The sequence below is a fragment of the Lytechinus variegatus genome, chromosome 1 (assembly GCF_018143015.1).
Source record: "Lytechinus variegatus isolate NC3 chromosome 1, Lvar_3.0, whole genome shotgun sequence".
NCBI classification, from domain to species: Eukaryota; Metazoa; Echinodermata; class Echinoidea; order Temnopleuroida; family Toxopneustidae; genus Lytechinus; species Lytechinus variegatus.
Window position 1 is genome coordinate 21,289,165 of NC_054740.1, and position 25,082 is coordinate 21,314,246.

General features: G+C 35.6%; 1 protein-coding gene across 1 annotated transcript; it reads right to left on the reverse strand.

Annotated features, from left to right (window-relative positions):
* Positions 1-647: 647 nt before the first annotated feature.
* On the reverse strand, positions 648-25,082 carry LOC121409019 (kelch-like protein 5). The gene is made up of 10 exons (XM_041600799.1): positions 25,004-25,082; positions 15,432-15,810; positions 14,560-14,756; positions 13,642-13,854; positions 12,882-13,071; positions 11,686-11,910; positions 6,174-6,336; positions 4,916-5,128; positions 3,809-3,980; positions 648-2,463 (listed from the first exon to the last, which is right to left on the reverse strand). Exons 2-10 carry the CDS (start codon positions 15,736-15,738, stop codon positions 2,404-2,406), a joined length of 1,740 nt encoding a protein of 579 aa, XP_041456733.1. The 5' UTR covers positions 15,739-15,810; positions 25,004-25,082; the 3' UTR covers positions 648-2,403.

Sequence of the window (25,082 nt, forward strand, 5' to 3'; positions counted from 1 at the left end):
CATTGATGGTGGATAATGTTCTCCTCTACCGAAGTGAACATTAAACACTTTAAACATGAAATATTCTTTACTATCCCTCTCAGAAAATGAACTGGAATAGAAATTTTCTTATTCAATTCTTCTCAATGTCAATAAAATGAAAATGCAATTAATTTCATGACATCTACTTTATGAACAACCACAGGAATGACATATCATATTTTGCATAAAAAATAACATTAATCTTTCTCTATGTCAGCCTCTGTAAACAATAAATAAAGGAAAATCTACCCAAGATGAACCAATTAATACAAAAGAAATCTTTTTGACTAAGGACTAAGAAATTGAACTAAGAAGAGGCAAATGACACATTTTGCATCATCTGCTTCCCAATATTAAACACAAAACTTCACATCTGATCACTGGGCTGTTATTTTACTATTGATTATACTGATTCAGTATGCTAATAATAATAACGGTATATTTACCCAGGGTAGCCACTTCAGTTCCAAAAACTGTTCTCCCAGCGGACCCTGCTATTATTATTACCCCGGCTAAGCTATGCTACCTATTCAGGTGCATACAGCTTTTTGGGGAATTACATCCTGCCGGTACCCATTTACCTCACCTGGGTCAAGTGCAGCACACTGTGGATGAATTCCTTGCTGAAATTCCCGCCATGGCTGGGATTTGAACCCATGGCCCTCTGTTTCAAATTCCGGGGACTAATCCACTGGGCCATGACGCTCCACTTTGGTAACAAGTGTACAAATTAACTTAACAATCACTAAGTTTTATATTACAGGTTCCTGGGGGTGTTTCACAACAATTTAACTTTGTCTACAAAAACACACTTAAACTTCTATTCTATTTGCATGTGGAATATAACACATCACAGCATTGGTCAAATCATGCTTAGAGGATGAACATTACTGCATAGTCATCAATGACGTTACACATTAGGTACTGTGTATGCGTTGAAATTTAAGCACAACTCTTTCTGAAACACCCTTTCATGAAAGGACTTGTCTGACATTTTATCCAACAAGTGCCGTTTTATCTGACAGTTACCATTGTAACAATGCCTCTCAGCAAATCAGAATCAAGGAAAGTTATCAGATCTGTCATCTTGACAGACAAAAATGTTCACTGAATGTTACTCTTCATGTCTATGATACTTCATATTTAAAATGCTTTCAAATAAAGCCTCTCATATAACTTATACATATATACTGGTATGTGTTTAATGTAATGTAATGTACTATGTATAATTCTTATATTACTTCAATAATACATGATCATATTATAATTAAATAAAAGACCTAAATGTTCTCACTGTAAACCACTTGGCAATATTCATTACCTAGACCACTTCGTCATTAGAGCATTTCTTTCTCATTTCAAAGAGATAAAAGCTCTCCCACCCAATGCAACATTTATAAAATAAGAATCTCAGGGGATTGTTTCCCAAAGATTTAACATCACACTTGCATTCTGAGTTGCATATGATGTATAATGCATTATCATGTTGGTCTTAACATGTTCAAGGGACACCCGCTACTGCATAATCATAACGATGGGGTTATGTGTTAAATATATGCACATGAGAGCCAGAGCATGACACTAAATCACACTTAAATCTTTGTGAAATACCTTTTTAACCAACAGTTTGTTATATATGTTTATGGCAGTACACCAGAGACAGAAACTTCTTTCTTATTATTTCAATAAGAAGCTCTCTCGATGCAATGCAATAGTTGTCGGCTATAAAGCATCATTTGTGAGATTACGTCACATGATAAGAACATTCTTCATCATTCATTTCACTGGATTTCCACATACATCACACAAATACAGATTAATTACAGAGATTAATCAACACACATACCATTACATTCATTTTGGCACATAAATCATGTCCAATAAACAAACCTCCATACTGTATGCTGGCAATCATATACAACATTATATGATCTTGTCAAATAAATACATGCAGTTTACACAGAACATTGCTATTGAATATAAAACAGCTCGTCACAACAACATTACATTTCATTACAGATGAACATAAGTACAATGTAGAGATGTTTAAAACAGCTTTTAAAACCATAAGGAGTTGTTGTTCAGTTTACAAATAACATCAATCAAGACATGACTCATTACAGTATCCTCTTCATGTTGTAATAGTCTACAGAATTTTCAGTAACTTTTTTCACCACCAACACTTTCAAGATATCGGTCATTATCTCAAAAAGATGGGAAATTCCCTGATTCAATGATTGATTTTGAGAGTCATCGCTGACGTCAGCCTTGGGTCTCATGAGTATCCTAACATCAAACCCATTGGATTCCAAACACTTTAATCCTCATAGGATTTGATGCAGGATTCTCTTGGCCTGGTGGCCAATTGGTTAATAAAGACTCCTATGTTACAGGAACTTGTACAACACAGGCTCCAGCACGACCAGGTGTGAGTGAGGCAGCCTAAAGTTACAAGGAAAGGAAAAATATTGGAACAGATATGTTACATGGGTTTTAAAACAGAGAGAAAGGGTCAATAACATACACATAAAAGCTCAATCACAAAGAGTTTTCAATATAGTGTAAATGTACCAAAGAAATGATTATCAAAATTAGGAGTATAAGTACCAATTTCATTTTTTATTATAATTTCCATGATTATATTTACTTCTTGATTCTCTGAATAAGTTATTGTGCTTTTCATCAAAATACTTGTAGAAATGATAGTTTTACAACCCTAACCCAGCTCGTTATGTGTACTCTTTCTAGTCATATTTCAATCTCAACATTAACATTTTGATCTAAACTTTATATTATCATTTTTTTTGTAGCACAGAAAGTGCCATACCCTCTAACCCTCTTTTTATCTCAACCCTTTCTAATAATTACACCATTTGCAAGACATCTGTAAACTACTTCAATCTCTCATTAAATGTGCTACAAAAGTGAGATAATACACTAACCCAGTGGACTGTACTTTCATGGATGATGATGATAAAAAGTATTTGCAGTATATCATTACAATTTCAAGCAAATTTCTAATCCTTGGCTGTGCACAGGATTTATTATTAAGGTGGAGAAGGGTAGAAAATGTGAAAAAATATTCAAGTAAAAATGGGATGAACAGAGAGATTTGCGGTTACATCATGTAGGTTAGTCCTGAAAAGGACTGATTGTTTATCTTTCTGGTTATTACTGAAAAGAACTGTTTTCTTGACGTTTCGAACAGATAAGCTTTGCTCTTCGTCAGGAGTGGGATGCATAAGTGACAGTTGGGTGGATTTATATGAAAAATATGCAATAAAGAAATGGTTTCCAAACTTCAGGGATAGGCCACCAACCACCCCCTGCAGATCTTATCCATGGTTCTTAAGGCGACCTGCACACCTTACAATTGGTCTGCGACTCAATTTTGGAATAAAACGTAGTAGAATTTGATGCTAATATTGAGACTTAGAATATCATACTGTGTAATGTTTGAAATCATTGTTCGAATACCTATGTTGAAATCTGTGACTATTCTATCATCCTCAGAATAAAAGTGAATTTAATATCTAGTCGTAACAACGTCATAGCAGTTGTACGATTGGCTACGATTTGAAACTAATTTGGCCTTTACTCCAAAATAAAGGCTTGCAATCTTTCAAAATGGTTATATTAGTATTCTTTCAATTAATTTGAACCTCAAATAAAATGATATGTTCCATTCACATTTTCAGAAAATTAGCAAAATGCGATTCGTTCCAAAATCGCGAACAGTCGTAAGGTGTGCGGTGGCCTTTAGAAATACTAAGAGCTTGGTACTCACTGTAGACCATTCTCCTGTTTGTGGATCATAGCATTCTACTGCACTCAGGTACGTCTGGCCGTCGTATCCACCCACAGCAAACAAACGATCTCCTAGTACAGCTACACCTACAGCATCTCGACAAAGACTCATTGGGGCTACCGTACACCACGTGTCTGAACGCGGGTCATATCTGGTTAGAAGAGATTAGAAATATTGTCAACACAATGATGAGGATCTGTAAAAACTGTAATGCAGTGTTACTTGTATTTCAGTTATGAACCTTTACTCTTTATCTAGACAGAATAATTTTGATTTTTAAAAGGAATTGAAATCTCATTCATCCAGCAAATCAAAAGCAAATATGATACGATGTAACTTCTGGTTTCCATGCCTAAAGAGTGTAGAGTTTTCATGATACACCATGTATTTTTTTTGTTGGCCCTGAAAATGAGAACTCAAACTTGACGTTTCGAAAACACACAAAGAGTGTTCTTGTTGTCTTCAAGAGAAAGTAAGAATAAATATGATATAGTCACCGCAAAACATCTGATTTTTATTGTTTCAAGCTCATCACACTCTTATCATACATGTTGTATAATATGAATATGAGCTTCCCTATTTCCTTCAAAGAACACAATTATTCATTTTCACTTTATAACATTGCTCTACTCACACAGACGACCATTTGAAAATACATTACAACACCCTTGCCCTCCCTGATCTAAGACCTTACCTCTCTACACAGTCAAACTGTTTAGAACTCTGTTGTGTAGCTGGTGCATCATGTCCTCCTATGGCATACAAACAACCATTACATACAGCCACGCCCAGTCCCCTCGGCGTTTAGACCCTTGCCCTCCCCGATCTAACAGCCACACCCAGTCCCCCTCGGCGTTAAGACCCTCGCCCTCCCTGATCTAAGAACTTACCTCTCTACACAGTCAAACTGTTTAGAACTCTGTTGTGTAGCTGGTGCATCATGTCCTCCTATGGCATACAAACAACCATTACATACAGCCACGCCCAGTCCCCTCGGCGTTTAGACCCTTGCCCTCCCCGATCTAACAGCCACACCCAGTCCCCCTCGGCGTTAAGACCCTCGCCCTCCCTGATCTAAGAACTTACCTCTCTACACAGTCAAACTGTTTAGAACTCTGTTGTGTAGCTGGTGCATCATGTCCTCCTATGGCATACAGACAACCATTACATACAGCTACACCCAGTCCCCCTCGGCGTTTAGACATAGGTGAACATAGAGACCATCTGTTGGTGTGTGGATCATAAACCTCCATGGATCGTAAGCAAGAGCTACCATCACGACCACCTACAGCATACAATCTGTGAAAGGAGGTGGATAATGATCAGGATTACTAGTAATTCAATTCATAGTATGTACTTTGTAGAGTGCTCAAATATCTATTATCAACAATTCATAGATATCATATGCAAATTATTACTCAGTTCTATTGTATTTTTTTCTTTTAATACTGTAATAAAATGGGTTTTTCATGTCAATAGGGGTATTATAACTGCAATTAACTAGTACATGTATATGCTAAAGTAACTTTTTTTTTAGAAACACTTGAGCACACAAAGAACAATATAAAAACTGGAACATGAACTTGTTCAGTGATCAAATGCCTTCATATAGTTATGAATTATTCAAGCCACCTTTATTCCCTTTAAAAGTACCAAGTTGCAAGTTGAAGACTTTGAACTTAAGTCCACTGTTTACACTTCAAGAAAGAAAGAAAAAAAATCTTTCTTGCATGTACAATTCAATGTATCATCCAGTTTTAATTTCGGATAACATGAATTGAATACATGTACTTCAACAAAATCAACTACTGGTTTCATGATAACGTAAAATTTCATACTGCATCAAAAACGGAAAGTATATTTCAAAGACATAATTAATATCACACATGATTGGAGGTTATTAGAGACAGCAGACACAGCTTGAGTTTCCTGTCTTGGATTTCCTCCATAATCACATCCATCTAATAATCACTTCCTTACTTTCTCTACATTCACTTTATACATGTATGAAAATATACATGCGTTGCTATACACCAAATATAACAAAAATATAAACCTCAAAATATGTACTTCAGTTTAACACATGCACAATCAAAAGATTTATTTCAAATATGAAGTTTCACAATGTCTTCATCTACTTACTCTTTATCAAATATTACACACACTATATAAACTTCATTAAATTCATCACAAGCACAATTTAATGTTTGATATAAAACAAAACAAAAAGTTTTTCAATATATTCTTCTACATATACATAAGACTCACAATATGAACTTAATACAGTGCATCATATGTAAAATCAAAAGTTTGATTACAAAGTTTGAAGTGTTAAGCTACTTACTTTCTGTCTAAGACTGCTACTCCTACTGTACTTCGAGGGGTTGACATGGGTGCCACATAACTCCATTGTTTACTGTGAGGGTCATATCTCTCTACTGAAGCAAGATAGCTCCAACCATCGTGACCACCAACAGCGTACATAGGACCTTCTAGCACTCCAACACCTTCAGAGAAAACAAGTCAAATGTATTTGAATAAGAACAAGAGAGCTAGAACCAGGAGCTGTAATAAAAAGTTTAGCGATTGATCGTAGAATTGATTTGTACAGTTGATTAGATATAATGATTAATGTAATCAAGCATACAGATCAGTCCTATGATCAAAGACTCAGCTTCGTATTAAGAGGCCTAGAAAGGCAGAAAGGGTAAAGCTATCACTGGTCACATTAACCCGTTGCCAACGGGAGCCGGATATATACGGTTCCCTAAAACTTATTCATGTACGGGAGCCGTATATAGTCGGTTCCGCAAAGGCTATTACTCGCATCCATTTGCAGGCTTTAAAAATACAATTTCATACTATGTTTCTGCCTTTTCTGTGTTATAATTACAATGTCCATTAATTAAACTACACATTCCAGAAAGTCATACGTTTTTACCTTTTGTTTCTATAGTTTATAAAGCATTATAAAACGAGTTATGCTTCGAAGAGAGTCCAATATTGGCGTACAGTGGGCATTGCCGCGATGGAAGCTTGATTTCAACGATTTTCAGTTTCGCAGAACCACGTATATACCGTAATCAATAAAAGTGAGGGAAAACAATGGGAGCAGCGAAATGCAACCCAAAACGCACGCAGAGCTGCGTGCGTGCGCTGATATGATCAACGATAGATCGAAAACGATCGATACTTTATAAGATTGCTTGTGAGGTTTCAAAAAGTCCGGGGTTCGATCCCGGCCGCGGCACCTATGCCCGTGAGCAAGGCATTTAATCTACAATGCTCTTTTATCCTGCTTTTCAAAGAAATGAAAATGCTATATGCATTACTGCTAACTAGATGTGCACTTCTTTTTTAAAAAAATGGCGCCGTTGATAAAATATAGAAGAAAAATCATGGTTTCAGTTTATAACACATCGATTTTTGTTTTCTTCTTTCATTTAGGTGCATTATTTTGCCTCTTGAAAATGGCTGTCATAATATTCAACTTCATGAACTGATCAAGCTAGATCAAACTAGAAGAGAGTACACGACTTTAAGTTGATATCGATTTCTATAATCCTAAACAAAAAGTGTATACAGCTGGCTATTGAGAATACCTCGGATCGTACGTACACTCTATTTTGTTCTAACGATACGGATGTGGTAATTGATGGAGGCATGGCCCCCTTTCCTTTGAAAATCACAAAAGGGCATCCAGCGAAGGTCGATAAAGTTGCCACTTACTAACAATGTAAAAGAGTGACTTGAAAGGGAAGGATGTACGGATGAATTCACACTTTGTCAGTTTGGTTTAACACCAAAGAGTGATAAACGCCGTGACATAGGCATAATCATGCTAATGAAGACTAATATGTGTTATTTACGATGTACAAAGTATATGAAGCATGTTTTATCCATATCAGTAATCTCATATGAATTTTCGAAAAAAATCTAAGGTTTCCCCAATTGATTTTATTCTGATTGAGTATGTTATCGTGGTTTGGTTTGACCTGCATATAAAAAAAATGTGATGTGATAGGAATCCAGAGCATGGAGTAAATATGCATTCCATGGATATATTATTCGAGAAGATAGAGGAAATGAAAAGCAGAATATATTAAAATAAAATATTTATGTTTATGTCTGCAAACAGGCCTATAATGCTTTTCACGGAACAAATGATGTAAGCCGGGTAATGAATAAGTAGAGCGCCTTGATCACAATGTTTAGTGGATATTATATGAATTATTAATCATTATCATCATGCGGCTCGTTTAATTTTTTTTAATTGCTTGTTAGAAGGGTGCGAGAAAAACGGCATAAAGCATATTGTGATTCCATATACGTCCATTCAGTTATTTGTTTCATTTTTGGCTGTACTCCATAGAATATAACAGACGTTCAACTTTGATAAAGATAAATATGAGATAAAGCAATCAGTACATGAATTGATTAATAAAGACAATTAATTAATTAATTAGAGATAATATATATATCACTTAATATGAGCTGGAATATGATATTTAGGCAGGCGAGAATGGCCTTTCTATGTATCTCTTTTGAAGCACGCTCTTCCTCTTACAGTTCTCTAATCAACTCGTTATATTTGTATTTTCATCGGAGCTCTTATGGATTGTTGGCTACAAGGAAAAAGGAAGTGGAGAAATAAAACATAAGAATTATTTTAATACATCGAAATTCTGTAAAGGTGAATGTACCGGGTGAGAAATTATATACACTTACGACATTTTAGAATTATACTTTGGCAATGCAGGTTATTATTTTCAGAGTCCTTTTTCATCTTGACGAAATTGGATATTAAAACAAACTGAACGCAGGAAATAATAATTTCCGAACGGAAAGTTCCTAAAATGTTAATCAAATCATATATTGTCCGAAAATTTGACAGTGAGTGTGGCGAAACAAATGGGGGGGGGGGGTTAAATGATGGAATATAATTTATATGCACTAGAATAAAAAAAGGGTATAAAATAGTAATGGTGTAACTTGGGTTGCGATTTCATTGCTGACCTCTATTTCTCCCCCCCCCCTTTGCTTGTCAGAAAAAAGTACAGAAAAAGTAGCGCATTTATAGTCCCCTCCACCAAGAATTCCTTGGTTCACCGCCGATCTCTGACAACTAGAATACCAGCAAAACCGAAAATGTCTTTCTGGTCACACTCATTTTTTTCCATTTTAAATTGACCAACATATACTTAAGTTATTTTTTCTTGCATTTTCCATGAATTACTAATCATTTGTTGATCATTAAATCCTTTGCACATAAATGTCAAGAAAATAACCACACACGTTCTAAACTAGTGAAATAAATGAACTGACAATTGAGTAAGTTCACAATAAATAAAACGGTTTGCAGGGACTTATTGTATATTCTTGGATAATGAAAGAAAGAAAGGCAGAATGTCTTGTTTTTAATACAATTTTAATTACTAGAATCATTTGATACATAATATTCATTTTTTTACACAAATACATGGCAACGTCTCCGTTGGATTTTGAATTAAGGAAATAATTTGGAGGTTTTTGTTGAACATTTCTCGACGACGTATAAAATCTAGAAATCATTTGAAATTGATTATGGGCCGAATATGCCGGGCACCTATCCTAATGTAGGTTCTATTTTTTAGTATGGGTTGGGCTTGGAGGGCCGGGTTTGGACATATTTCTGTGATGACGAGAATATACTCAGAAGGGAAAAAATAGAGAGAGGGCCGGGGGGCACGGAACGGGAGATGAAGAAGAGAGAGAGAGCATAACCCACTTGTCTGCGCAGTGTTGTAGTACATTTTTTTCGATTAAAAGCGCCTCGTATGAAATTGAACCCTCTCCCCCCTGCGTAAGCTACTGATTGAATAGAAGGGAAAAAAGTAAAGGGAAAATAGAGGAGAGAGAGAATATAAGTAGAGGTTGACTAGAGGTAAGGGGATTAGAGAGAGTAGAGGGGATGGCATTCATGACAATAACAATAATATTTTTCAATCGAATTAAACTATTTTTTTTTTATTCTTTACATGTAAAATATTCAAATGTTTACATAATATCAATGATAACAATTATAAACATTACTATCAACACTAACAATGATAATAACAAATAATAAAAGAAAATATAACAATCGGATAATAAAAAAATAATAATAATATTGATAATAATAACAACAATGGTTAAGATTATGAATATAATAATGATAAGACAAAGAAAAAGATAAAATAAAAAAGCAGACGAAACAGAAAAAAGATGAAGGGAGAAGATAATGGTGATCATGGGGGATGGGGTGGGCTAACTTAAGTAATTGGATGATAAATGATAAATAATCTTCATAATAATTGTCGTATACCACCTTGCAAATTTTAATCGAGAAGATTATGATTTCTTGTTCAGCAAGTATTACTTGTATGCATATAACGATATTTTGAAGATTCATGTTTTGGGGGGCATACTTTTAAAAGGAAATATCATATTCTTCATTTTTTTTCATTTTGCATGAAGAGAAAAACAGAGAGAACAAAATTAAGCAAAATAGGACGACGGGAGTAAAAGAATGAGAATAGGTATAAAGAGAAAATAAGACGACGAAGAAAAAAGGCGAAAAAAAGAAGCACAGGCAAATTCATAACAAGAATAAATAGAAGGGAAAAAGAAAGAGAAAACTTAGGAGATGGAGGTGTAGGATTACACAATTATCAGTGAAGAAGAAGGAGGAGAAAATGAAAAGGGAGCATTATAAAAAAGGAAGAAAAAACAAGGAGGATTTCATTTGCAAGAGGAAACAAAGCAAGACTATATCAAGGGAGAAGGGGGGGTCTATAAATAGGAAGTATAAGAACAAAAAGATGAGACAGAGATCGAACAAAAGAAGAAAGGAAATGAGGATGATAAGATAAGAAGAATATCGAAAAAAAAAGAATATGAGAAGAAAAGAAATGAGAATAATAATTTTGATAATAATAAGAAGATCGAAAAAGAAGAAAAGGAAGAAGAAAGGAAGGGAGAATATTATGATAATAGTAACATTATGAGAATATTATGATAATAGTAATATCGAAAAAGAAGAAGTCCAAGAAGAACTTCAAAACCCACATCACCAACAATACATTCTCAAAGAAGTCACTCTGTACGGACATAATTATAGCACTGGAGCGACAGGTGAGCTGTGAACTCCGTGCAGCCAAAACAGGAAATGAACTACGCATGCGCGAAAACTATCGATCGATCAATTCACTCATCGTGGATCGCACACACGCTTTTGTAATCAACGATCCAGCTCGCACGCACGGAACAATGGAGCTGTTCGAACTTGACATGGCCGGCTGATTAATCTCGTTTGGGGTGTTAGAACCTATTCTACTATGCCGTCGCGAACGGGCTAATACCTTTTATTATGAAATAAAAATGAATAATAGATACTTTAAAACTTTAATCGATTAACATCCTTACCCAATTGCAAAAAGTGATTTATGGAACACCATGTGGTGAGTCTTAGAAGGTCTATGAAAAGTGGGTAGAGGTAGAAGTGAAATGGAAAGAAAGTGGAAGGTTAGAAGTTAGAGTATTCTTTTGTGAAAATTAGTGTAGTCCTTGCAAGGACTGTAAACAAGAGAAGTTGAGAGGTTTGAGTAGTTGGAGAAATGAGAGAAGGCGGGCTTGAGTTGGTGATTGGAGTTGCAGAGCAACAGAGAAGATTAACGTTTCATGTGTAGGTTGACTGTCCCTCGTTTTGACTGTCTGTCTCACTCCTGAAGACGGATAATCAACCTGCCCAAAATGTCAAGTCTTTGCTCATGCTCTGGACCATAAATTTGACATGAAATTAAAAGGTCCCTCTGTTGAAAGTGATCAGGATGTTTTACCTAGACCATGTCTATGAGTCCCCATAGAGGGCAGCATATTCCATGTTTTAGAAGCCGGATAATAGCACTCCACAGTATTCAATGTCTTGAGTCCATCACGACCTCCTACCACGTAGAGCTTATCTTCAATGACTGCCACCCCAAACTGTAGTCTTCTTCCACTCATATGACCTACGTGAGTCCATACATTGGTACGAAGCTCATACTTCTCAATGTTTGTAGCACCTGACAAAAGAATTGCAAAATTAATAAAATATAATTTCCTGATAAGTTTATAATGAGTTGGGAATAGAAAATATATTTGCTCATGGAAGTGATAGGTTAATCTCAACAACAATAAAAGTGAATAGATTTCCTCAATGTACTATTGATATTTTCTCATTCACACATATTGGGACTAGCATGCTTATTGTATGATAAACCAATAGAATAATCATGTACTTCTTCAAATAAATCCTGTGACCTTTCTATTATAAATTAACTTTGTACATGTAGGTGCATCAATTAAGGCATCAGAAAAATATGAAAAAAATGAATAGTCATAGTTCTTCTCCAACAAAACCAGATTTTCATAAGAAAAGAAAACTGAAAATCTAAACATACAATCAACAGCAACAGCAGTTGCATGTAGTCTATTAAACGTTGCAAGAATATTATATTTCTGTCTTTAAAATCGGTCAACTGATTGAAAAATATTCTTTTATACAATCTATTGCCAGATGTTTTTTGAAGGTTTGCATGGTGGCGTGTGCAATCACTGATGTGGTTTACGGTACACCCTGTGGAGTATTATAGAAAAAGTGAATAGAGGAAGAAAAGAGTACCGCCGAGCGAACACTAACTCCTAAAGATGGACAGTCAACCTGCCCGAAACGTCAAGTCTCACTACTGCTTCTACTCATCATCTCTACTCGTCGACTCAAGCCAGCATCTCCACATCCATCCTACTACTCAAGCTGTTCTCAACTCATCAATCTCTTCTGGTTTACAGTCCTTTTCAGGACTACATTCAAGAAAGATTACTCTACTCTCAAATTTCCACTTTCTAACCTATCTTTTTCATTTCTTCTTCTATCCACTGTTTCTATAAGACTTCACATGGTGTATCAAAAACCACATCAGCGAATAATCTATTGCCAGTATAACTGTTTGAAATATATATTTAACCATATTTGGAGAGACTAGAGAGAGCATACCTTTAGTACTATCCATTCCTCCTACAGCATATAGAGCTCCTACAGTAGACTTTCTTGGTTTGGTTCTAGCACTCTGCATTAAAGGTCTTCTCTCTGGTAATAGATGATACTTCATTGCATCCATTATTAACCTCTGACATTTATCATCTCCTTTAAACAATGGGTTGTTATCTACAGCATCACTTAGAAACTGCAATTAAAGAATTTTGAAAACATGCTTTATTAAGATTTTTTTCATCAGGAATTACACATGTTTAATTCAGTTCAATTAATATCACTGATATTTATTTTTGCGCTAACCACAGCACCAAACCTGAAATGAGGCTGGTAGATAGACAGACTTCACTCAAGAGTTCAACTTTCAATGATGTGATTAGTATTAATAAATACATTGTCCTGAGGCTAGGTTTGGTATCAGAATTGGCAACAGGGATTTTTTTTGTTTAGGAAAATTGGCATTGGCATTTTCTGTTTTTGAAAAAAAATTCTAAAAGGGAAATTCTGTAATGGAAAATGTACATAGCATTTAACATGATTTTTTTTTGAAATAGTGCATTTAACATAATTTTTTTTTTAAATAGTGCCTTTACTGAATTTTTACATGAAAAGTAAAGAGCAACAGGATTTTCCATCTTGATTTGCCAGTGAATAAAAACCAATGTCCCTACGTGATATTAGCGTGTGAACACTGAACTTGAAATCACCCAATGAATAGTCATCACATGACCCTCCCTTCCCCTGTCAATCATTCTCAACTTACTTGTGGTGAGAGCAGTGGGAGTCTGATATGTTCAAGCAGCTTTGCAATCTCAGATTGTCTAGATACCACATCGTAGTTAGCCCAGGCCAGCAAGGCATAGTACACCGTCTCTTCATTAGGAACATTGAGATCATCGCTAGAGAAGAGGTTACAAACTTCGTCTGATCCTAGCATTAGAAACTCCTGATTCTGAGTCACCTCCACTAGATGTTCCTATATCACATGTTCATGACAAAGATAAAAACAGAATTAGCTTCAATGACGGTAGGGAAGGCTATTAAAGGTCACCCACCACCAGCAATATCAGTGTTAACCCATTGACAAATGAATTAAGTGATTCCCGTAGGATTGTACAGGGACTATTCAGTTATAGTAGACAAAGGGTTAAAAAGATGTGATAGAAATAAGAGTTGCACATATAGATTAATAAATATTTAACAAATTGCCATAAAATGTCAGTCTTTTATCTTCTTATTTTTCCTGTCCAATCCATTGGGTATGTGGTATACATGTAGCATATTTTCATTGTGGTTTTTACAAGCCCTTCACAATTTGCTTCACAAGACATGCAAATTGGCTAAGTACTACATAGTGATAACATTTTAAAAGAGACCATATATTATGAGCATTATTCTGGGTATTTGGTATAGTGTTGTATTTGGTATAATGTTGAAATTACCATTTTATTGCCCGTACAACCTTTCAACCAACTCCCATGAACAAAAAAAAAATATCTTGCCCTTTTGTCTAACATGTATATTAAAGATTTGCACTGAATAATTAATAAAAGGCAAATATCAACAATAATGTTAAGATACATGATCAAGTAATTAAAACAAATTACCACTTAGAGACAATGAAATGAATGATGTTGCTTAACTTATGGATTATAATAAACAAATCAATGAATTCACTCACCATAGTGTAATTATGTGCTGCCCTGAGTAGATCTGTACAGCTCTGTCTATCAGCAAATGATCGGATTCCTAAGCAGTTAGATGGGTGGAGTTGTTTGACAAGAAACCCACAACAAGCTTCTACAACTTCTGACAACTGTAGGATACTAGCTGTGGCAAGCAACCTTTCAACGTTACTCTCTTTCAACACTACTTCACCTGCGGGTATTAGAATAAGCACATATTGAATGACTTCATCTATTGATCTGTAACACCATATAATGTGAATTTCACACATGAATCAAAGGAGCTGCAGTATACAATGGTTTCTTCATAAAACATAAAGGGATTTTGTGAACTTGATGAGAGATGAGGAGTATGCTAGTCATACTAGCAAAGAAGTTACATTGTTAATCTACTAGTAAATCTGGACTTTCATTAAGAAGGGTTCCTTTCTCATGTCCATTGATGTAATTTTTTATATTTTAGTATGTACTATCAAATGGCTTATCACATGGTTTAGGTATACAGTAACCTAAGTATGTACATTGTATGTGCAAATGTGCAAAAAATTGTATAAATGAGAACTTGCACTGGGATGTCATTTACTAATAATATTTCTAAAGCACCAAATCGACATTGATTATGTGCTCAGGGCATTGCAGCAGGTTAAGTTTGCAAGAGCTCTTTAAAAGGAATGTAATCAATTGTATGACTAATGCACATGAATGCTAATAGCTACATTAAACATTTATGATTCATAGTTTCACTTGGTAAAAAAGATGTATTATTACCAAGAAGTTAACAAAGAAAGTAGGCATATAACCTTGAAGTCCCTATATAAAGCCTAGATGACAATGATGGAATACAGTAATGATTGGGTAAATAGCTAACCTGTGTAGATATACTGGATACAAGCTTTGAGTGCAGGCGGATCCATACTCCATAGCTGTATCTCAGTCTCCTGCGATTCCCGTAGGTTATTAGTAAACATCGCTGCGAAGTAATCAGACACCGAACTCAACACCAATCTATGAGCAGGGATCCGTACGTCCCCAGCGATGAGCACCACGTCCGTCAGCTGTCGTCTGTGAAGATAACCCTGCATCTTCTTGAAGGTTCTCTCTGCATGGTTGATGGAGAAGAAATGCTCCCCCTCGGCTTGGTTTTCTTCCATGCTCTCTCCCCATGGAGCCCCCATTGAGGCTAGAGAATGGGAGGAGCCATTCAAGCTGATGCTTCGTCTGGTTGCCAGTTTGATTGCCACAGGTAGCTGCAAAGAGAAAATAAAAAAGATAAACTATGGCTATTACTCAACAAAAATCAAGAGAGTTAGTGGCTTAATAAAGCATAAAATTTGAGGGGACACAACATCGCGTGTAATAAAATTTCTTAAAAGTTGAGAGCAAGCAAAAATTAGATCTTTTTAAAATGAGAATTTACTTTTGTGATAGATTTTGACAAAATATTCATAAAATAATGCTAATGGTATATCTACCAAGGGTAGCAACTTAAGTTCTGAAAACTGTTCTCCCAGCGGGAGGTAAAGGTAAATGCTAGTTTTGGTAACGATATCAAAATGAGCTCTTACAGAATCCAATGAAATGACCACCAAAGTGTCTGTTTGTATTTAAATGTATGTGCCTAAGTATTTTTTGAAGAAATTGTGTAATTGCTGAGAAATCAGCAAATAAGCACAGGATTCGGGTAGAGCGTCGGGCCCGGCATTCAAAGCAATAATTATACACCAGATCTAGATCCTCAATGATATACTGACAATTAAAGACTTGTTTTACAGACTTTCTCATGAAATAAGTGTTTACTGCAACTACTGGAATTTCTCTTTAACATTAACCCGGCTTTAGCTGGGTTGCCTTGGCGCTCAAGAATTCAAGGAATTCCTTCCTAAAATAACATTGTATCTTACCCTTTTTCCTCCTTTGATTTTACTACTATTTTTTTTTGAAGGGGGGGGGACATGCCCCCACCAACTCCCATCTTGATATCTTTATGCCAGTGAGGAGAGCAGTGTTTCTTAAACATATTGTCAGACCTGACAACTTTCCTTGATTTTGATTGGCTGAAAAACATGAGGGTCTGACAATTAAGGTACATTGTTAATGTCCAATAAAACTGAATTAGTCATCAATAAACATCTGATGAGTTGTTTCATTAAATCCTGTCTTACAATGGTCTAAATCCTTCTCAAATATGGAAAGCTAGTGATGGTGCATTTCATTAAACATTAAAATTTCCAATTTTCACAAATCATCAATCAATAAAAAATGATCCTGTACTTTTGTAAGATTTGGGAATAATAATTAGTGAAATATGTGACCCTCCACCCCCAAAGCAGCAATATGTTAAAAATTAAAATTGAGAAATTGAACATATTTCTGAAGTATTTCTTCATACTATGAAAAAATGAGCATAGTCCAAGTGATTGTTGGACACAACTTTTTTTTATGCCTGAAAAATTCACTGATATTATATAGAATGCAACTCTCAAGGAAACTCTGAACTTAAAACCTGTGCCCCCTTACTTTTTTAAACTCTCATCTCAACAATTTTTTTTCTCCATCAAGTCAGGCAGTAAGGCTACTTTTGTGGTGAAATGTTGATCATCATATTAGAGCTAAGGTTCTGCTTTTAAAACTAATTAACATATCAAAATCAATTTTGGGCAACTTGGTTTTTTTTTGTTAGTAGGGGTCTACACGATTTTTTTTACAGAATATATATGTATTATGGATGCGGAATGAGTCCCAACACAGAGCTGGGACCAAGAGTTTTTTTTTACTATCTAATTTATTATAATTTCCTACAGCAACATTAATCATACATTTTAGAAATTGAAGCAATAGATTTGTAGAGCACATAAACTATTCACTAAAGTATTATTCTATGCAAGTAAACTTTAAAGAACTAATGCATGTTATTAATGAAAAAATGTTAACTTTACAGTTGGTGCTATCCAATTTTTGATGTTGTAACCCGCACCCGTCGCGGTACGGGTTAACCTGCCGGTATGCCTCCCATCGCGGGTTGCGGGCCGGGCCGAGTTCATTCTCAAACCCGCAGACCGTCATGCAAAAAAAAGGGGAGAATAAACGACGCATAATAAAAACATTCACAGTGAAAATTGAGTTAAGATCATGTGCTTCTTACGTGGAAGAATCTTTTAGAGACGTAGATATTTCCTTTTAAAAAATGCCGGTGTATTTTTATCTTGTGAATAGTGAACAGGACTGAGTCTGAGACAGTTCAACATGATAAATACATCGAGTTGCTCTTACAAAGGCTAGTGCATGCAGCGCAGTCAAAAGCAACCGCATGGGCCAATGAAACTCGATGTTGAGTTTCCCGTCCCATTTTTTCCAGCTCATAATGAGGAACCAATTTCATTATTCATTATTTTTTCAGAAAATGAAAGTTTGACCTTTTGTAACCTTTTAACGCACTTTATTCTGTGGAACTTGAAGCCAGGGAAAAATTAATCATTTTTTTTCGGGGGCTCCATTTTCATATTTTTGGTAATATTTCAGGGGCTCTTTTCAAATGCTACGTTTTTGTATTTTGAGGAATACCTGTTCACTTATTAAATGAATTATTACTTGTTGTTTAATATTGTACGAATTTTAAAGTTATTTTTCATGCTTAGAATCTTGGATGTGGGTGTGTGTGGGTGAGTGCATGTGTGTGTGACTGTGAGTTGAACTTGATATAAATGAATTTAATATCTAATTTTTACTCTAATTCCAGTACTTGGCCATGTAATAAAGGCCCACACACCCTTACTTTTCCTGAAGTTCTTTGAAAACGCAAATCTCCACGAAAATTGTATTTCTCTATGGGGGAGTCTAAATTTGGTGAGAATGAACTCATTAATAACTTAAATATACATGACAATGAAGAAATCATCAAACTTCATTGGCAGTTTTGAAAAATATACCCGAAATATAAACTCTGTCTGGAGCAGAAAATAACCATCATTGAGGCCTTTACAAAACGAATTGTCCCCCGGAGCTCTGGCAGAGACACGGAGCTCAGACTAGCTAGCACAAGCGCCAATGCGTACGTGGGTGAGCCTCCCGTCGGCCTTGTAACAGATTGAGCTTTGATGATTTTTTTGTCTGATATTTACCTCATCCCCTGGAAAAATAAAACAAATGATTTTTAAGTTATAATTAGCAAATAAGATAAGTTATTTTGGATGTTACTAGGCCGTATGATAACTCACCAACGCGAGGTTACTAGACTTTGGGATTCATTGAGGTAGCTCAACCATACCTCGAGCGATGTTCATGCAGGCTTCACCACTTCTACGGTTGTTGAGAGGAGCCTGCACGAATATTCCTCGAGGTATGGTTGAGCATGCAGCGTCATTCCATTCACAAAAAAAGAAAGAAAGAAAAGATTTACAGGTATTTACAAGATATACAAGTAATTGTGTTACTGAAAAGCTTATATTAATGTTTTAAATTAGTTTTGAATCTAGATATCCAAATAATTTATTTTCAGAATTTGATTTTCAAACGCGGGCCAAATTTCATAACGCGGGCGGGCGACGGGAAACCGAACATCGAGTTTTAGCGGCCATATTGACGAATGAAATACAAAAACAGAAGGAAATGACATAGAGATAAACGTCGAGAAGAAAAAATAGACTGTATCATTATCCAGGTATTCATTGCAATTTTGATTGCTTTATAGACGAGGTCCCATAGAATTGAATATTGTAATTATGATTGTTGTGAGTCGCCGTGTCGACCGACCTGGACTGAAAAACAACATTGCCGTCTGCCGATCCTTGCTGGGCAGCCTGGGCTAGCTAGCGCGCTGAGCTGCGGCTCGCTAGCTCAGAACCGAGGCGTTTATTGCGTAATGCTTTCAATTTCGAGATCAGAGCGGACCCATTTCGTGGTACAAAGTCACCCCAAAAAACATTTTCTCTCCGGAATAAAAGGCGCATTTGCAAATTGTAAGTAAAATCACTTTAGGCTAGGTAGTAGCCTATATATTTTCCTGATTTGAGCCTGTATAGTGCGGGGATTGCAGAAATGTTTTTCATTTTTCAAAGATAAATTGACTTGCGGGTTAAAACCCGACGGGTCAGCGGGTCCCGCTTGCAAATTATTGGATTATACGGGATGGTACGGTTCGGGTTTTCACTTGCGGGTTACAACATTACCAATTTTCCAGACTTCTAGTAACAGGGGAATAGGGTTGTTGTTCAAGAGTTTTGAGACTACTCAAGCAAATGCTTTCAAGATTACCATTATATAAACCTCGCAGTAGTGAAGATGTTCCAAATCCATCATCAAATTCAAGAGGTCTTCGGAAAAGATGACAGATTTTTTTTTTTCTTTTACTTTTAGTTACCGAGTCTAACCATGGAGCTAACAGAGAAGGAGAACCATCTTCCAATTCCTCTGTTAATCCTTTGTTATTGCTTCCTTCGGGCGAAGGAACGATATCTAACATCAATCGGCGAGCCGCCAGGCGAAAGTTAGAGCATGCTTACATAACGCGATAAGCCCCCTCGTAAAATCTGAGGTCAGAGATTTTTTGAAGGACCCTGCGAGGCACCGCCGGAAACAACGTTCTCCCACATAACTTCCCCCGAGCTCAGTTTTTTTTTTTTTAAATTGAAACACGACTTGCTGTTCTTCTAACATCCATATCTCTTCGTACGGATTCCTGATGTACGTCTTTTATGTATGGTTGAACTTCTGAGATGATCCCCTTTGCATACATACCAAATACGTTGCAATCTGAATTGACTCAACAAAATTACAAACGGAGGAAGTTGGAGATTGGTAATTTTCAGTATGTCTGTTTTTCTTCCATGGTTAAATCTTTTCCTACCCGTACCTGTTTTAGAAATTATAATAAGATGAAAGAGCATATTTTGAGCTAAATTTTCATGCCAAGATCATTTGCAAGAGTACAATAGAATCGATAATATAACGACGAATCTGCGGGGCATTTCTCTGGCGATTGTCGCATCGTGGAGTACCCTCCGGTTCCCCACGCATTCCTATTTGTGTAAGTTGAAAGTGAGTGTAATGAATGACGGGAGCCGTGCTCGCTCAGCTCTTGTCTCTGTATCGTTTTTGGAAAATAGCAGGGGCCACGGAGCGAACAGATTTAATTTACAAACCAGTAAAAAGGAGAACAAAGTATAAAAATTGTTATTCTACATAAAGAAATTAAAAACAACATGTTTGGGACCACAAAGAAGTATACCCAGTTCTATGTCAGGACGATTCATTTTAAGTTACAAAGTCATTTGGAAAAAATTACAAGCGAAGTTTTACAATTTTTAGGACCAAAAATAATCATGATTTAAAATTATTTTAGAGAACAAAATAAAAGATGATTACAATTATTGAATTCATATCTTTAGTTTAATCTAAAGAAAAAAAGGCTTCCAAAATATAAAGTGTCCGGACACCTGACCCCCCCTCATTTCTAAAACATTCTATTTCTGTTCTAGATATATTAAGAAACACCGAATATCATTATGATTTTTGTTAGATTAGGAGATTTTTTGTATGTTTAAGATTGTACTTTTTTCTTTCTTTCTTTCATATCCTTTTTCTGGCATCATTCTATCCTTCCTCTTTGCCCTTTTTTTATTCCATCCTATCTTTCTTTCCTGATCTCTCTCTGTTCATTTTTCTTTCCTTGTTTGTCTTACTCTCCGTCCTATTTTAAATTTCCTTTTTTCCTTCATTTTTTCTTTCCACTTTTCTTTGCTTCCTTCTCCCTTTTCTTTTCATTCTTTCTCGATCCTTCCATTATTTTCTTTTTTTAAATTCTCTCCTTAATTTTTTCCTCCCTCTCTTTCATCCTTTTTTTCATTCTTTATTATATTTTTCCCTGTAATTTGTGTCCTTTTTTCTTTATTTCCCTCCCTCCCAGGGTGACCAGACGTTCCGTATTTCCCGGGATTGTCCCGTATTTTTCTCCTTTGTCCCGGCGTCCCGACAAACCCTTCCCGGGACGCCTTTTTGTCCCGTATTTAAGAATATTGAACAAAATGTAGTTAATGCATTTAAAAGTGGTGATTTTTTTCATCAAATAACCAACAGATGACGAGCAGAGATAACAATGAAACTAATTTGGAGATGTAATCGGTGGAACAAATTATTTAGTTTTCATAACTAGATCTTGTTGTTTCAGCTTTCGTTTTGAGTCTTGTTGTGTATGATGCCGCTGTTTCATCTAATTTTTAAGTTTGACAATGTTTCACTTTAAAATTTTACTCATTTCTAAATAATGTTAGTTTTTCAAAATTCTGAAAATATATTAAAAAACACCAAACTTCATTATGATTTTTGTTAGATGACTTGATTTTTTTGTTTGCTTGAAGTTTGAACTTTTTTCCTTTTTCTTTTGTATCATTCTTTGTTCATCCTTATATCCTTCCTGCTTGCCCTTTTTTGTTCCATCTATCTTTATTTCCGATCTTTTTTCCTGAACCTTTCTCTCTCTCTCTGTTCATTTGTCTTTCTTTCCTTCTTTCTGTTACTTTTCTTTATCAAATTTCCATTCCTTATTTCCTGAATTCATTCATTCTTTCTTTCCTTAAACTTTTCTTTGCTTCCTTCTCACTTCCTCTCCCCTTTTTCGTTCTCTCCTTCCATTATTTTCTCTTTTTGTCATTCTCTCATCTCTTCATTCTTTCCTCCCTCTCTTTCCTCCTTTCTTTCATTTATTTTATTTTTCCCTCCAATTCTTTTCCCTTATAATTTTCTTTCCCTTCCTTCCTCCCTTCCTATTTTCTTCTTTCTTTGTTTCTTTCTTCCAAAGAATGAAGGAAAATATTTCTTTCCTTCATTCTTTCTTTCCTCCCCTTTTTCTTTCTCACTTTCTTTTTTCCTTTCTCTTCTTTATTTTGTCTTCCACACATCTATTCATCTTCCCTTCCTTTCTTTTTTTGTCTTTCTATATTCATTTCAAAGAATGACGGAAACCTTTTTTCTCTCTTTTATTCTTTCTTTCATCCTTCTTTTATTCTAATTTTCTTTAATGTTTTTCTTTTCATTTTCCCCTTCAGTTCATTTTTCCTTTCCTTTTTCCTTTTCTTTTGTCTTTTCTTTCTCTCCTTCATTTACCCTCCCCCTTTCAATTCTTTATATTTTTCACATGTCTAACATTGTGTATCTTTTTTGATGTTTTTTGTTGATTGTCCCGTCTTTCTTTCTTTCAAAGAATAAAGGAAGCATTTTTCTTTTATTCGTTCTTTCTTTCCTCATCCTTTTTCTTGTTTCTTTTATTTCTCTCCCTTATGTTTTCTTTCACACATCTTCCCTTCCTTCTTTTCTTTTTCTTTCCTTCTAAATTCATTTCAAATAATGACGGAAACGTTTTTTCTTTTATTCTATCTTTCATCATTTTATTCTAACATTCCTTTTTTTTCTTTATTTTTTCCTTCATTTTCCCCTTCATTTTTTTCTTTCTATCCGTTCTCAATTCAACTCTTTTCTTTCGCCTTTTCATTCCCTCCTTCATTCTTTCGTTCACCCCCCCCCCCCACCTTCCAATTCTGTACATTTTTCCCCAAGTCGAACACCGTGTAGCCTCCTTTGTTGATCTTTTTTTTTAAGACCTGGCTCGGTCGATCCGCTCATGCAGCGTACTTTGTCGATTGTCCCGTATTTCTTTTTGTGAAATCTGGTCAGGCCTGCATTCAGCTGGTTCCAAAACCAGATTTTCGTCTTCGAAATCACGACGTTCGAAATCGTGAGCCGCCATGTTTGCATAAAATTCGTGAAGCCGATGTGAAATGCATTATGGGTGAAAACACTACTGCGCAAGCGCAAACCCGAGCTGTTGATCGCGTCGATCAACTTTCCTTATCTGATTTACGAGCGGCCTCTGTAATGCGCCGTGAGGGACCCTGCTGAGAGGGGATTAGCGGTGCCGCGCATGGGGCAAAGCGTTTGAGAGAGTCAGATCTCCTTCTGTTAATAGCTCTATGGTCTAACTCTTTGTGATATTTTCTTCTTGGGTAAATTGTATGATCTGTCCAAATATTCAAATTGTCACGCTATCTTTGATTCCTAACCAAAAGCATATAGAGATCAACAAAATTGTCATATTTGGTCCATAACATAATCATACAAACTTTAGATACGCCAATGTATAGATATAGTGAGTAATTATATTACCAAACATGCACATTATATGATGGGGTGTCCAAACGTTGAAGACTTTAAAAAAAATTCATCAGGCTTAAATTTGTTCACAAAATATTCACAATTTATGCAAAACCAATTCAAGAAATTTAGTTACCACATTGACGGCAATATTGTGAACTATAAAATTGACGAAAATGTGAAGTAGGTTAAGGGGTTCCCCGGTATCACGATTTCAAAATTCCATTCCGATTGATGAATGCGCGCTGTGCTTGACGTTCTGAAAAAAGTGTGAACTAACTTAGCGGACAAACGTTTTTGTGGAGATTAAAACAAAAACTCAAGCTCAAAAGGGGATAGATTTATATCAGATTGATGACAAGAATCAGTCAATACCACAATGAGCTCAATTTTTTATATCTGCTTGCAAACTGATGATATTGAGATGTTTGTTGAGAATATCAGATTTATTTGGGGGCGCTAACGGTGACAAATTTGCCAATATTTTCATGAATACTGAACTCCTCCTAAAGAAACTTATGCCACAGGGTAATTTTAGGTCATTTTTCACATTAACGATGTCAGATTTTAAGGATATAGGCTATTTTTTAAGATAATAACCGTCCGCGAAGTATGGACACACGCAAAGTTTGGACTCACTGCCATAATGCGCAGCATGAATAGAATTAGAATAGAAAGATGATGAAAAATGGTCTTTATATTCTTTATAAATAAAAAAATTGTCTTTATATTCTCAAAATGATAAAATATTGTGAACATAGCTCATCAGTGATGTTATTTTCTTGACCTTTTCCATTGAAAACACATGTTCGTATACCATTTTCACGTGATAAAAAAAACATGCAAAGCTCAAAGAGGGGTCCAATTGAAAGCTGATCTGATATGGTAAAATACAAAAACGATTTTGGCAAAACTTTTACACATTTATATTTTGAAGGTATTTGCGTGTTTTCCGTGAAAGTTTGGTGAATTTCATGAGAATATTGTGTCTGATATGATTGAATAATCGGACTCGGCCTCAAGCTACATGCACCCATCGGCCATCTCTGACTGTGTGTAGAGTCCCATTCCTACACACATACCACCACTCTCCAGGCACCATCACGCAGTCATGCATTGAACGAACCGAGCCAGGCCCGAACGAAATAACAAATTTCCTATCAGCTACAGAACGATAATTCGCTGTTCTATGTTCAGCAAAATGTGAACAAGTTGTAAACATACTACCTAAATTCCACATGTGCAATTACCACGGAAATCAATGTCATTAAATATCATGTATTTTGTAAAGAACATTACCCCTTTTGGTGAAAGTTCGCTCTCGCTCCAGCTGGCAGGATCTCAATTAGTCAACATAACCTTTGACCCGATCGATCTC